At 39.8% G+C, this 14,363-nt stretch overlaps 2 protein-coding genes across 2 annotated transcripts; one reads left to right on the forward strand and one right to left on the reverse strand.

Annotated features, from left to right (window-relative positions):
- Positions 1-968: 968 nt before the first annotated feature.
- Positions 969-14,052, forward strand: Gzmk (granzyme K). The gene is given in 7 exon segments (XM_048368412.1): positions 969-1,129; positions 1,379-1,526; positions 7,960-8,044; positions 8,046-8,114; positions 8,881-9,016; positions 9,019-9,149; positions 13,805-14,052. Coding segments are annotated over 7 exon segments (744 nt in total). The 5' UTR covers positions 969-1,116; the 3' UTR covers positions 13,967-14,052.
- Positions 10,646-11,486, reverse strand: LOC125367712 (protein tyrosine phosphatase type IVA 1-like). The gene has a single exon (XM_048368413.1). It carries the CDS (start codon positions 11,255-11,257, stop codon positions 10,736-10,738), a length of 522 nt encoding a protein of 173 aa, XP_048224370.1. The 5' UTR covers positions 11,258-11,486; the 3' UTR covers positions 10,646-10,735.
- Positions 14,053-14,363: the final 311 nt, after the last annotated feature.

Genomic DNA, 14,363 nt, shown 5'->3' on the forward strand with positions numbered 1-14,363 from the left:
AAGGCCTGACGTATCTCTTTGCATTTACTGTGTGGATGTTTGCACTGTGCATCAATCAGTACCAGTATTCATGGATCTTGGACAACCCTAAGGCTAATGATTTTTGTCACAAAGGGTAGCAAAAGACCTTCCAATGCATTTGGTGTCATATGATTCTGGGGAGAACGATGAAGTGCAGACTGTGACTTTTAAAAGATATTATTAAACTCCCAGGATAAAAACATAGTCACTTTCAGTTTAAATGAGAAAAGGAGAGACTGACTCAAAATTATGGTGTCAATATTCCCCTGTGATATTATTATTTAATCTCTCTAAAGTGTAACTAAGCTATAATCAAATTTGGTCACATTTAGTATAAATGGAAGACTAGGAATAAATTTGCTGCAAAACATGCAGCTATATATTATTTTGTACAATTAATGTATGCTAATAAAAAAGAGACAAATGAAATTCCCACATCTGACCTCTTATGACAAACTGTAGATGAATTATAAAAAAATGTATTTTTTTCAAAAACATATGATACAGGTTTCTCTGGTCTCTAGATGGTCCTCAGGCTTTAGCTATGCTACATAAAGCAACTATAATTTGTGCAAGACTTTCACATTTATCTCCATCAAAAATGAAAAATATGTCCAAATGAAAAGTAGAGGGGAATTAAACATAATCAAACATGTTGTGCCAGGAAAATGGCAAGTATTACTTCAGAGCAATGAGCATCTTTGAACTCTGTCTGCAACCCTATTGCATTCTTACGGCCATTTTTTTGGCCATTTATACTACTGAATACTCTTACAGATATTTGAAAAGGTTACTTCCAGCAATGAGTTCTTCATTGCTCATATACCCCTACCAAAAGAAAGACGCAAAAAAAATCCACCATTAACAGCACAGAAAATCCCCTGCACTGATACACACCTCAAATACTTGAGTGTAAAAAAATCTTACTACTAAGAGCAGTTGGGGTGAGAAAGTTAAAACTTACAAGAATAAAACTGTCTTCAGAATTTCCTTCCTCATTAACTGAATCAAACTTGTTCATCTGGATTTCTTAATTCTAAGTCATAAAAATGACTACATTTTCTTCCTCTGTTTTTCCTAGTAGCTGGGGCTTGTATGACTCTAGAATGTATCTCCTATTCCTGCCACATGTCAACCTTGAGTGAATTTCTAGTGAGTATATTGTTATGTTGATGATGAACAAGAATTCCATAATTATTTCTCTCATAACTGCTGCAGCTTATATAATTGTTTATCAATAATATTGTAATAACTAGTCCGTTGGGTTGCTTTGAAAATGATCTAGTGATTATCATCAGAAGAATTGCATGTAACTGCCTGGATTTTTTATGTGAAATATTTCTGCTTACTTTTGTTGGTCTCAGTATGGAGATTATTGGAGGGAGAAAAATGCAGCCTCACTCCAGGCCATTTATGGCTTCCATCCAATATGGCGGCAACCATGTTTGTGGTGGAGTCCTGATCCACCCACAGTGGGTGCTAACAGCAGCCCATTGCCATTCTTGGTGAGTCACCTACCCTTTTCTATGCATGTGTCTTTCTATGTTCTTCCTCACTCCCATACCTAGGATAAAGTTCAATTTATAAATTAGGCACAGTAAGACAGCAATGACAACAATAATAAAATAGAATGGTTATAGCATACTATAATGGAACTTATTTAAACTTTTACAAATCAGTTGTTCCTGGAATTTTTCATTTGAGATTTTCCAATAGTTGATTTTCTCAAGTAATTGAAATCACAGAAAGGTGAACCTGTATACAAGCATATTGGGAATTAAATATCTGTTCAGCTACTCTAGTATGCCTGATGAATTTAGTAAGCACAAATACAATCTAGCTAGTGGGTTTTAGAGGCTCTTAATTAAGTTCCTGAACCCCATCCTTTACCTCAGACTTCTGAGATCCAGTTTGGAAAGTACAGTCATGAGGAATAGTAGGTTGGGTGTGAGGCAGAAGAAAATTTGCAAAAAGATACTGTAGTGGGGGGGGAAGATACTTCAAATTAGAGCTTTTCTAAAGACAGATCAACTACCCCAAGTCCTTTTCAGCCTAGGAAGATCAAGAGATCTTGCTTCAGCCAGTGATATATAAAAGCTATATTGACTGCTACCATCTTCACAAGAGGAAAAGCTGTAGAGAGATAATTCAGTATTTTTTTTGCTTGAGTTTTCAGATGTTTTTGTTTGTTTCCTTGGGTTTCTTGCTTACACAGGGTGAGGTGTATCCTTCTCCTTTGCTTACAGATATTACCACACTTAACTTACAAATATATCTCAATCACTACAATTTGTTCTATAGGCATCAGCTCTGTCTCAATAGAAGAACTGAAATGACTTGCTTCTTCATAGTCCTTCAAGAGTGTTGTTGATTGCTCCATTTTAAAGGATTTGTTTGAGTGCACACTGGAAGTTCTAAAGCTTGCAAAAGAGAGAGAGGGCATCTGTTTTATGTCTGAGCAGCAAGATGCTAATTTCCAATTTTATATGGTTACTTCACTTAACCACCTCTACACCCTCATCATTATTGTCCTTCTCTCCATAGACCCTGAAATTTTCATTCAGTAAAAAGTATACCCATCTCCAACTAGGCTTACACAGCACATTCAAGGGATTCCACCTTCTCTTATGCATGCTCAACAAATGCTGCATGAAAAGAAGGAAACAAATCCACAGTCTGTTTGTTTGTAACTAAACTTGAAAGATGGTACATAAAGTCCTTCACAAATCAAAAAGTGCCACAGGATGATAAATAATATGAAGCTAAAAATTAAGTACAGCCAATTCCACTTAACTAAAAAAAAAAAATTGGGGGTCTGAGAATATGGCCTAGTGGCAAGAGTGCTTGCTTCCTACACATGAAGCTCTAGGTTCGATTCCCCAGCACCACATATATAGAAAATGGCCAGAAGTGGCGCTGTGGCTCAAGTGGCAGAGTGCTAGCCTTGAGCGGGAAGAAGCCAAGGACGGTGCTCAGGCCCTGAGTCCAAGGCCCAGGACTGGCCAAAGGAAAAAAAAAATGGATTCCCAAATTAGAAAAATAAGATTACTTTTTTTTTAAAGACTGAAGTCAGTCTAAAGAGCTACAAAATAAATAAATAAATAATGATTGCTAAATATCATTGTAGATGGCTAGAGTATAAAGAACTCTAAAATATGTGGATTAAATTTCTTCTACAGGAAACTTGGGTGTAAAAATGCAGGCAGATCAGTGCTTGGAAAAATATTAAGCCTTATGAAAATCAAAATATTTATGAAAGAATTCAATGGTGGCTTCCCACAAATGTGCTCACAAGTGTCCTGTGAGAATAGTTTGCTAACCCCAGGCTGCTCGCTCAGCACACAGTGATGAAGTAGGTCAAATCTGGGAGGTGTTACCTTCTCACCACCCATCCACCCAGTCTCTTCCTTAGTCCCTTCCTTTATGAATTGCCCTGACAAATAGAAAATAAATGGGTACTAGCATGGTGAGGTGTGCCTGTCACTGCAGCACTTAAAATATAAGCAAGAGGAAGGCAAGTTCAAAGTTAGCCTGGGCATCCTCTGTCAAAAAAAAAAAAAAAAAAAGGAAGAAGAGGAGAAGGGGTGAGCAGGAGAGAAGGAAGAGGATATGGAGGGAGGGAGACAGGAAATAAAGAAAGAAGAAATGGAAGGGCAAGATCTTCCTGCATAATCTTATTTTCAACATTTTAACTTACCATAAGCAAAATTCTCACCAGTTGTCCACAGTCGTAGGACCCTCCAAAGCCCTCCCTCAACTGGGCCCTTTCCCTTCTCTCACCTGGAGAGCAAGTTATTCGATGGGACCTTCCACTGCCCCTTCTATGCACCCTTACTCCATCTCAAATATTCCCGAGCAAAGTGGTTAAGGAGCCTCCACTTCTACCAAAGCTCAACTTTTTCATCTGGAAAATGAGGGTCATCATCATACCTATCTCCCTGGGCCGTTGTGAGAGAAAATGCATAAAATGCTTAGCACAGAACAAACAGCCTCAACAGAGGTTATCAAGTATTAATATATTATCTGTGCCTTCCATGGGAAAAACTGAAGAATTTCTCATGAGCCACTGGTGTTGGTGGGATACAACCAGAAAGGCCTGGCTCTCACAGTCAGCCTCTCTCTCTCCCTCTTTCTCTTTCCCTCTCTCTGTCTGTCTCTCTGTCTCTTTGTATCTCTCTGTCTCTATCTCTCTCTCCCTCCCTGTCTCCCTCCCTTTAAGATAGAGGAACAAGAACCCTGACATTGCTGACACACCTCAGGAATGGTGCAGAAACACAGAGGAGAATCAAGTCAGGATGCCAAGGAACACGATCCTCAGGAAGGCTTGATACAAGGCTAAGAGTAAAAGGAAGGACACTACACATGGAGTCATAAATGCTGGGTTTGGGTCCTAATTCCCCATGTGTGGGCTGTGTCACCTTGGACCAGGCAGAAAACATCCCTCTTACAAGTGACACTTACAAGTGGCCTGAAGACTGAGACAGGTGTTGTTAAGGTTCCATGGAGAAGGTGTTTACAGACAACTTCAGCAGACAAAGAGAAAAGAACCTTGCTATAAGCAATACTGTGGCTTCACTCTATATGTAGCTCATTCTGGGTAATACTGTGATGGGATTCCCCTCCCCTTGATAGTACTAGGGCTTGAACTCAGGGCCTCATGCTTGCCAGGATCTACCCTTGAGCAACACCATCAGCCTTTTTCACTCTGGTTATTTTTGAGATAGAGGTCTCATATTTGCTCAGGCCATATACCCAGGCCATACTGAGCCACAATCCTTTTATTTACACCGCATGCAATATATGGGATGCCAGGCATACACCACAGTGCCATTCTTTTTCTGTCGTGATGGTGTCTCCTGAATTTTATTTCCATGCCTGGCCTGGAACCACAAACCTGATCTCAGCTTCATGTGTAGCTGGGATGACAGACTTACACCATTGCTTACACTTTTTCCCTAGGCTGGCTTCAAATACCAGGCCTTCTGATTTCTGCTTCCTGAGTAGTTAGGATTACAGGCATGAGCCATCAGTACCCAATTAGGAGGCTCCGTTTTAAACAAACACCTCCCGGTGTGTCAGGGTTTTTAGCCCCCTCCCCCCTCCCCCACTGTGCTCCCCTGACCTGCGGGAGAGACCAGGGAAGGCATACCCCAACCGGAGGAGCCAAGAAAGGAAAGGGTTGACAGACCGCCCACACCCAGCCCTCCCTCACTGGAGGACAATCAGACTGGTCTGGGAGATAAGTCAGCCCAAGATCTCCTTTATTGAGGAAGTACATACAGCTAAATAGGGCACAGGAGCCAATTAGGTCAAAGATCGGTAGGAAGGGGAAAGGTGTATGTGCACCTATCTAGGGACTGTGAGGGGAGGCATGAGCTGTCCGTCAAGGGTGGAAAGGCCGGGGACCAATCCTAAGAGATGGCCTAATTTTCTGTCACAGCCCACAGGACTGCCTCCTGGTTCACCATCAGGTGCCGTCTTAGCCACACGTGGTCCCAAGGCTGGGAGGCAGGGCCAGCTAGAACCCCCTTTCTGGGTTCCAGCATAATAGTCACACGTGACCCCAGGGCTGGGAAACAGGCAGGGCTGGCTAGTTGCCTCTTTCTGATGTAACATGCCCTGGCATGTCCCACACAGGTGATTCTAAAATAGTTCTAAAGACTATTCTTGGGGTTCCCTGTACTGAACAAATGAGTAGTATTGCTGTTGTTACTTCTCTCAGTGAGTTCACATCTAGGTTTAACCAGAAAGGTCACAACTCAGGTAATTCCACATATGCCTGGCCAGAAAACTTGACTATAGTAGGGCAGGTTACAGTTGAGGGGTCTCGAACTGAAAATTGAGAAAGCATAGGACTCTGCTTTACGTGGTCTTTTTTGTGTTCACTTCTCCCAATAAAGACAAAAATAAGCAAACGATTTCAAAAAACAATAGCTAATCAAGAAAATGAATAAAAGATGAAAGAGGGTTAGACATTTTCTCAGTGCCCCCCTCCATCAAAATTTACACTTTACAGTTGCACCTCACAGCCCTCCCTGGATATTATTTCTGTGCATAGTCACTTTTCTGTTAGCATGTTAATACCACAAGTTTTATATCATTCTTACCTCTTACAAATGCTTTGGTGTTAGTATGTTGAACTTGAATTTGGATCCATTTTTAAGAAATCCAATCCAGATTCTATGAGAAATTTCATCCCTATTCTTTCACAATAGGCAAAGATTTCAACAAATAGAGCTAGCATTCCCAAAATAAACTCTTTTGGTAAAAACCAAGAAGTGGTTTTTAGGCAGTCACAGGTCTACTATATGCCAGTCCTTTCCCTGCACAGTCTCCAAACCCAAAGCAATCATTTCTTCCATTTCCCTTCTTGCCCTTGCTTTTTGCCCTGTATATCGTCTAAGAATCTTTACTCATCTATGTATGAGTGTGAGTGCTTCCATTGAGCTTGATGGGTTAGCAAAGAAAGAGTTACATGTAAGTGAATAAATATAATTGTTTTCACAAGAAAGGATCGAAGGCATATTCCACAAAACACAGATTTCCAAAATCTCCTGCCCTCCCTCCCCCGCAAATAAACACTCCTATTTTTATCAATGGCTATAAATATAATTTTATCAGAAATACAGATAATCAGATAAATTGTGGTATCATTACTAAAACACTCATTAAAACTTTGTACAGACAAGGATTTACAAAAACAAACAAAAAAAGTATTTCTTTCACCTGATTCACCATTTGTACCCTATAAATCTTCACAATGGAATTACTGGTGGCTACTAGGCTAGGTGTGCCTTCATTTCATATTAGCATGTATTCAGGTCTTAGGAAAAGTTTTCCTTTCATGTTTCTAATTCAGGGGACAGGACTTTGAGCCTATTTCTGTGCCATGTAGTGGCCTTGTGCTGCAGAGTGGAGGTCTCCACATACAGACGAGCAAGTGTAGAGTCGAACCTTCACTTCAATATTGAAACACTTAATATTTAGAAGATTGAAGAAGTGTGGAAATGAATGATAGTCATAGATAAACAACAATATAAATGTAGGTAATGTGATACTAAATGTACACTTCAAAAGGGTAAAAATCAAATACTTTATTGTATGTTATTTCTTTTTTAGTCATGTATGTTAAATTGTACAGTAAGGACGTTCATCATGACATATATGCATATGCATATAAAGTTTTCACCACAAGAATCCAATGTCTACCCTATGAAATTAAGAAGAATAAGGGAAAGGGTGGGGAGGAGAAGGGTGGGTGAGAATGTTGAAAGGGGTGATATTGATCAAGATAGATTATATTTAGAAAAGGACTTTATAAATGGCAACTCTTTTGTACAACTACCTTTTTTTTTTTATTCTTAATGTAATTGGTATAAATCTTAAACCACAACTCAAAAATGTAATTTGCTGGGGTCTGGGAATGTGGCTTAGCGGTAGAGTGCTTGCCTAGCATGCATGAAGCCCTGGGTTCAATTCTTCAGCATCACATAAACAGAAAAAGCCAGAAGTGGTTCTACGGCTCAAGTTGTAGAGTGCTAGCCTTGAGCAAAAAGAAGCCAGGGACAATGCTCAGACCTTGAGTCCAGGTCCCAAGACCAGCAATAAATAAACAAATAAATAAATAAATTTCCTCTTATATTCACGTAAATGAGATCATTTGTTGTAAACTTTAAGTAAATCAATTAGGATTTCACTCTTTTCTCCCATAACCAATATTCTGATATTCTTTTGCCGGGCAGACAAATTGGGCTGGGGTGGGGTTGAAGGCAGTTCACTTAGCCCTTGTGTGGTTAATTCCTGGTATAACCAATGACACCTCTGTTGATTCACCAAATCTTTTTTTAATCTCCCTGTGGTTGTGCATGTATTTCTACCATTTCTGCCCCCACCAGTGGATTTTGAAATTATTGTGTTACTTCCGTTTGCTTTTTGTAGGTTTACCAAAGGCCAGACCCCCACAGTGGTTTTGGGAGCACAGTCTCTCTCAAAGAATGAGCCCTCCAAGCAAACGTTTGAAATTTAAAAAAAAAATCATACCATTCTCAAGATTGCCATCACGATCTAGATCGAATGATATCATGCTGGTAAAGGTATATGACATTTTCTTCCATGTGTCCTACATTCTCTACAACATGACCTAGTACGTTAGATAGTTAACTGCTTAGAATGATTTCCTTAGCAACTTCCCATGTTTGAGTGTGTATGATATATTTTGTAAGGGCCCATGTTACTCCATATACTTTCTTTTAACATATCACAAGTAGATCCAAAAAATATGTTTATACATGAAAACCAACTCTGATGCTCACACATGTAGGAGGAGACTATCCCAGCCCTGGGATTCACATTAAAAAATTTCTTCTCCCAAATGTTTTTCTCATTATCCATTAAAAAATAAATGCAGCAATTGTTTATACAAAAGAGCCAAACAAATGACTTCAAGGACTCAGAAGTGAGTTACAATCTAGTCTAGACCATTCTTCGATAGTCCAAATGCAGTCTAGACCATACTCCAGAGTCCTATCCAGCAGGAAACAGCCCAGCCCTCAGTGTCATGACCTAGGGTTGTCAATCCAGAGAAAACCACCCAATGCAGGGCAAAGGCCATTTTGCTTGAGACTACACAGAATTTTTTCTGCTCTGCACATGCTCCCTTCCTGAGCATCAGGGAGTTCCCTAGGGACTGCAAAGCCTGTTCAGAAAAGCAAAGATCACAAATGTAGCTATGGATCCCCATCAACGTAGATTCAAGAGAATGGGAGGCCCTCCAAAGGCAGGGAACACACACATAATGCAGTCTAATGATCAAATGTTGCTGAGAAAGGATGATAATTTACTTATCTTTCCACTTGTCAGCTTCACACAGCTGCAGAAGTCAACAAGCATGTCCAGCTACTCTTCCTAAGATCCAAAAACTATATTAGACATGGAGCCAAATGCCAGGTTACTGGCTGGGGAGCCACTGACCCAGATTCATCGAACACCTCTGATACCTGCAAGAAGTCACCGTTACTGTCATCAGTCGAAAACATTACAACAGCCAAAGCTATTACAACCACAGTCCTGTTATAACCAAAGACATGATATGTGTGGGAGACGTGAGAGGCCAGAAGGATTCCTGCCAGGTAAGAGTTCTCATTCATACTTCAGTCAGATTGCTGGAACTGCTATCTGCCTGTGCATGAACGCTGAGGAGAAGCCTGGTGAATGGGAAGCCTCCATTCTAAAACTGAACTCCCAACTCCCAACCAGTGTTCCCTCTTCTACCAGTGTGGCTAGGAAGAACTTCTCCCAGTGCTTCAATGAATGGTCCCTAGGGTAGGAGACTACTTGGACAGGCTTCCTGTGTGGAGTTTACTTCCTTAGAAAGACTACCAGTCCTGAGATAACTTTTACTTACCCAAGAAAGAATCACCCTTTAATCAGTAGAAAGGTCTTCTAAGACTCAAATGCAAAAGGCCCACATAGGCAGTGTTCATTTCTTTTTTTTTTTTAATTTAATTATTTATTTAGGTGTTTAAGGTCTTGCACTAAATTTTTACAAGCTGGTGAACACTGACAAATTGTTTCTCCCACAGAACTATAACCACACATTCCCAGACAGTAAAATATAGTTGAACTAAAAATACACATCACCATTTTATCAATTATATAAGACAAATTATCAAGTATCCAAATATTAAGTTACACAGCTCAAAAGGCTTATAAAATATTAGGTATCTGCTCAATTTCATTAGCAGAAATCCACTTTTCTTTTTTTTGCAAGAGAGGCTTGGAAGTGAAAGGGGGAAAAAAATCACAATTCAAACCAAAAATAAGGTGGTAAACAACTTCTAAGTATGGAAAATAATACAGTATCAGAAATCTTATGATTAAGAATCTTAGCTAAAAACAAAGCATTATACTTTAAAAAATATTTACTAAATTAAAGAGCATATTCTACATGTTCTGCACAAGACAAAGGCAACATTTTACTAAAAGTATTCCATAGCTCCCTCTCATCTTTTTTTCAGGCCCTCCCTATTAAACTGCACCTCAGAGTGCAAACATTAAATTAACTGTAAGGCTTTTTTGTCTGGAGACATTATTAAAGACATGTGCTTCTGTAACAATGAAGACTTTCAAAATGGATGTTTCCCATAACAGCATAAAGACATATAGAAAGACATTAAATAATCACCTTAAGACTTGGTTAAAAAAAAAAGTATTAATGGCTACACAAACCTGATGTATGAATGTGGGAGATGTTAACACAAAATGAGTAGGCAAAAAGCCACAGAGGCCCTACAATGTTTGAAATGACTGAAGGAATGAATAAACCATACAGGTCTAGAGTCTGAAATTTTGGTTCTGAATGGTATTAAAAATATACAAGTATTGTGCTGGATATTTTGGCACCTAATCCTTCTAAATTTCTTATATACTGATAAATATTCTGGCATGGGAATAAATTTAAAAATGTAACTCAATGATTTTTAGGAAAGGTCAATTGATACGATGCTGAACAGCAAGAATTTTTTTTCTAAGTGTCCAAATAGGTCGATAAAAACCCAAACAGCAATTGTGTCAAGCTTCTAGCCTGATAAACTGCTTTGCAATATTCCTATTCACTGAACTTATTCACCAAACCAATATTGTTGGCTAATATGTATGACAAATTAGGTTCCATCTCAAGTTCCATTTCTGAGACAATGGCACCAGGCACCCAGTTTTATTGAATGCAACAGTTGTTTCTGTGACCGTTGGCGTCTTTAAAGCGTAGCCGCATTTTAGGTCGGTACTTTTCCAAATACAGAAGCTGCTTGCTGTTAAATGCTCCACGCCGCTTTTGTCTTATGAACTGTACTGCATCTTCATATTTCATTCCACCTTCAATTAGTGCCAGGGCAACAAGCACTGGAGCTCTCCCAAGGCCTGCAACACAATGCACTGCAATACAGCAACCAGGTTCTTCACGGAATTTTATTTTTACAAGACTTAACCAGTCATCAACAATCTGGTTAGAAGGTGGTGCGCCATCATCAAAAGGCCAATCGAGAACATGGATGCCTTCTTTCTCCACCAGAGTAGTGTGGTAAGTTGCTTCACAGACTCTTACAATTGTGGTAACTCCATACTTCTTAAGTTCCTCAATAAACTTGTTTAAGGTCGCATTGGTTGGATTGTGTGTAATAAGGAATCTCATGTTCTTGTACGTGACTTCCACAGGAGCAGGGCGGTTCATTCGAGCCATGTTAACTTACTTAAACACTCAATAGGGTTATGAAAGAATTTAAAAAATCGAATACAGGAATGATGCAAAGAAACTGAAGTCTACTTCAATATACTCCACTTAAAATTCTCAGTGCTTTACGAAACTGGGAGTAATGATAAATGAAATGAACCTCCTATTGGGAAGTAGCAACTCTTCAATCCAGTAATACTGAGGCAATAGAAAGCAAGTGCACTGAGGTTTACCCCATGCAGGTCAGAACTCTTGGAAAATTGCTCTGCAGATTGCAATTCAACACGTCTGTGTCCAGGTTAACCACTCTTGCAGGGGCTTCTTGGTGGAGTAGTAATGGATTTCTACAGTTCACTTGTCTGCATAGAGGTCGTGCTGTGCCTGGCAGTAATCTCCACTGCCCTTCAGAAACTCCATAAATGTGTGACCAAGAACACCACAGAAAGGAATATGTCTACTCATTGAAGATTGTGGCCTAATCATACAGCCGGTCCCGAGGCGGCGGCGACACAGGCGGCGGCGGCTGCAGGGCAGGGGGCGGCGATGGTCGTCGCGGGGCGGCGGCGGCGACGGCGATACGGGCGGCGGGGAGGCACCAGACTACCATGCAGTGAGCCGCTCCGCGGAGAGCGCGACGCCGAGCCGGCCGCAGCCCCAGGAGCCAATGCGCGCGCTGCGGCGGCAGTGTTCATTTCTTAAATAATATTGACTCCCCCAGATTATTTTTGCTGCTTTTACAAAATACCACAAGTTAGGTGGTTTATAACAGAAATTTATTTTTTATAGTTCTGGGGTCTAGGAAATGTAGATCAAGATGCCAGCAGATTTAATATCTATGGGGAATTCCTTCTGCTTCACAGATAGTTTCTTATCCCTCCAACCTCCCATTGGGGGGGAGGTGGGCATTCCCTCAGGACTCTAATAAAGACCCCATTCCCACGCATGAGGCCTCCTCATTTTATAACCTAATCATCTCCCAAGGTCCCACTTCCTGCTACCATCATCTTGGAATGAGAATTTCCACATCCGTGTCCTTTGAAAGTAAGAGACACAAACATTCAGATCACATAGCACTGACAAAAAAGAACAAGCATGGTTATTTTTTTCTAAGTCTTCTGTTCATAGAGATAGTAAGGAAAAACACTGGATACATGTTTATAAGTGATAAAAGTAGTACAGGTAGGTTACTAGTTGTTTTTTTTTAATGAGAGTACAATCATCACCTCCTACTACAGTAAGCATGAGAGTTTTATAACAACTCCCTCAGTTTTATGTGTCTACAGTGTTGTTCTAAGACCATCTCCTCCTGATGGTGAGATCATGGCCAGCAGGTCAAAAGTCCCTTTACTTTACCATGTGACTGGCAGCTGAGTCTGGTCTTCACATGTGGAAAACACCTTTTTGCCTGAAAGCGTATACTATCCCCTCCAAACTTGTGCATATGTGGACAGAACTGAGTTACCTGTTTTGTTGTTAGAGCGGGCTCTCAGAAGTCATTTCATTTGGCAAATGCAGAATACATGCATAGCACTCCATCTACCAAATGAGGATGCCAAAAAAAGTAAGAAGATACAAAAGAAGACACAGCCCCTGCCATGAAGTCGTTTACTATATTATGCTGGTTCTTTTCTGCTATTCTCAACAACTTTGTCCATAAACACCAAAATGAAAGGGAAATTTTCATTTCAATGAATAGTTTCAAACTATGCCTACCTATTCTTTAACAAATAAATCTCTGTAGCCCCTGATTACCAAAGAAATGTATGTATACATACACATGGACACAGGCAGAACAAAGACATAAAATAAACATAGACAACATCATAGAGACAGAAACAAAGAGAACAACAGATAGAAACGTCCTAACCATACAGAGAACCTACATGAATAAGAGGCAGTATCTGGTACTCTTCAGATTATAAAGACCCAGGTAATAATACTTGGACCCATTCATCCATTGTTGAGTATCTGGCTAATTCTATAGCTTGGTAATTGTGAATAGTGTTGCTGTAAACATGGGTGTGCATGCATCTCTATTGTATGTGGTAAATAAACACAATGGAGTATTCTTAGGCAATAAAGAAGAATGATAATTGTTTGCAGGAAAAATGTATGGAACTAAAGATTGTTAAATAAACCAAGCAAGACAAATATCATGTATTTTTGCTCATATGTAGAAGTTGGACCTAAAAATAATATGACATGGTTATAAAGGAAAACTGTGTAGAGGAGAACCAATAGAAAAGATAAATGGAAGCCAGAGAATGATGGGAGTTTTAATATAACCAAAATATGTATCATATGTATGAAAATAGCATGATGAAACTGACTGAAACCTATTCAAAAGTGGAGGAGGAGAAAGAGGGGTTAAGAAAGAAAACAGGGTGAACTTGATCAGTGTACATTTTATGCATGTGTGTTGAATATCACAGTGAAACCACTGTACAATTAATTTATGCCAAGAAAAATATAATAAAATACTTGGGCAATCAACAGTTGGTGACAGAAACACCTCAACAGCTTTTCACAAGTATCTGCTCATTTTCTTCTCTCTAGGGAGACTCAGGTGGTCCCCTGATCTGCAGAGGTATCTACCATGCTATCGTCTCTGGAGGTCATAAATGTGGTATTGCCACGAAGCCTGGAATCTACACCCTGCCAACCAAGAAATACCAGGCTTGTATCACAAGCAAGCTTGCCCCTTCTTGCACATGTTGAAACTGCAGATGACTTTCTCACATCTCCCAGCTCCTTGCTTCATTTTTCCCACATGGTATTCTTAGAGAAATGGCAGGATGTACATAGAGCAGAGTTCTTTCTCATGTGTATCCATGAGTATATTTTTACCATGTTGATTTCATTCTAAATAAAATCTGTAAGTCTCTCTTCTTGTCTTTTATGGAAACAAAGTACTATCCACCTCCATTCCACCCACAGTCCCTAAAGGACAATTAGATGACTATACAAGACAATTATGGCCCCATCTTCCATGTGTTTATAGTGTGATTTCTGCTTTATAATTCCAACTTTGGGGGTGGTTTTAATTGTTGAAAGAAAGTTTAACATGACAGCTATCCTCTTCAGAAACATTTATGGGGATAATACGGGATTGTCA

This window comes from Perognathus longimembris, chromosome 19 (genome assembly GCF_023159225.1).
Source record: "Perognathus longimembris pacificus isolate PPM17 chromosome 19, ASM2315922v1, whole genome shotgun sequence".
NCBI classification, from domain to species: Eukaryota; Metazoa; Chordata; class Mammalia; order Rodentia; family Heteromyidae; genus Perognathus; species Perognathus longimembris.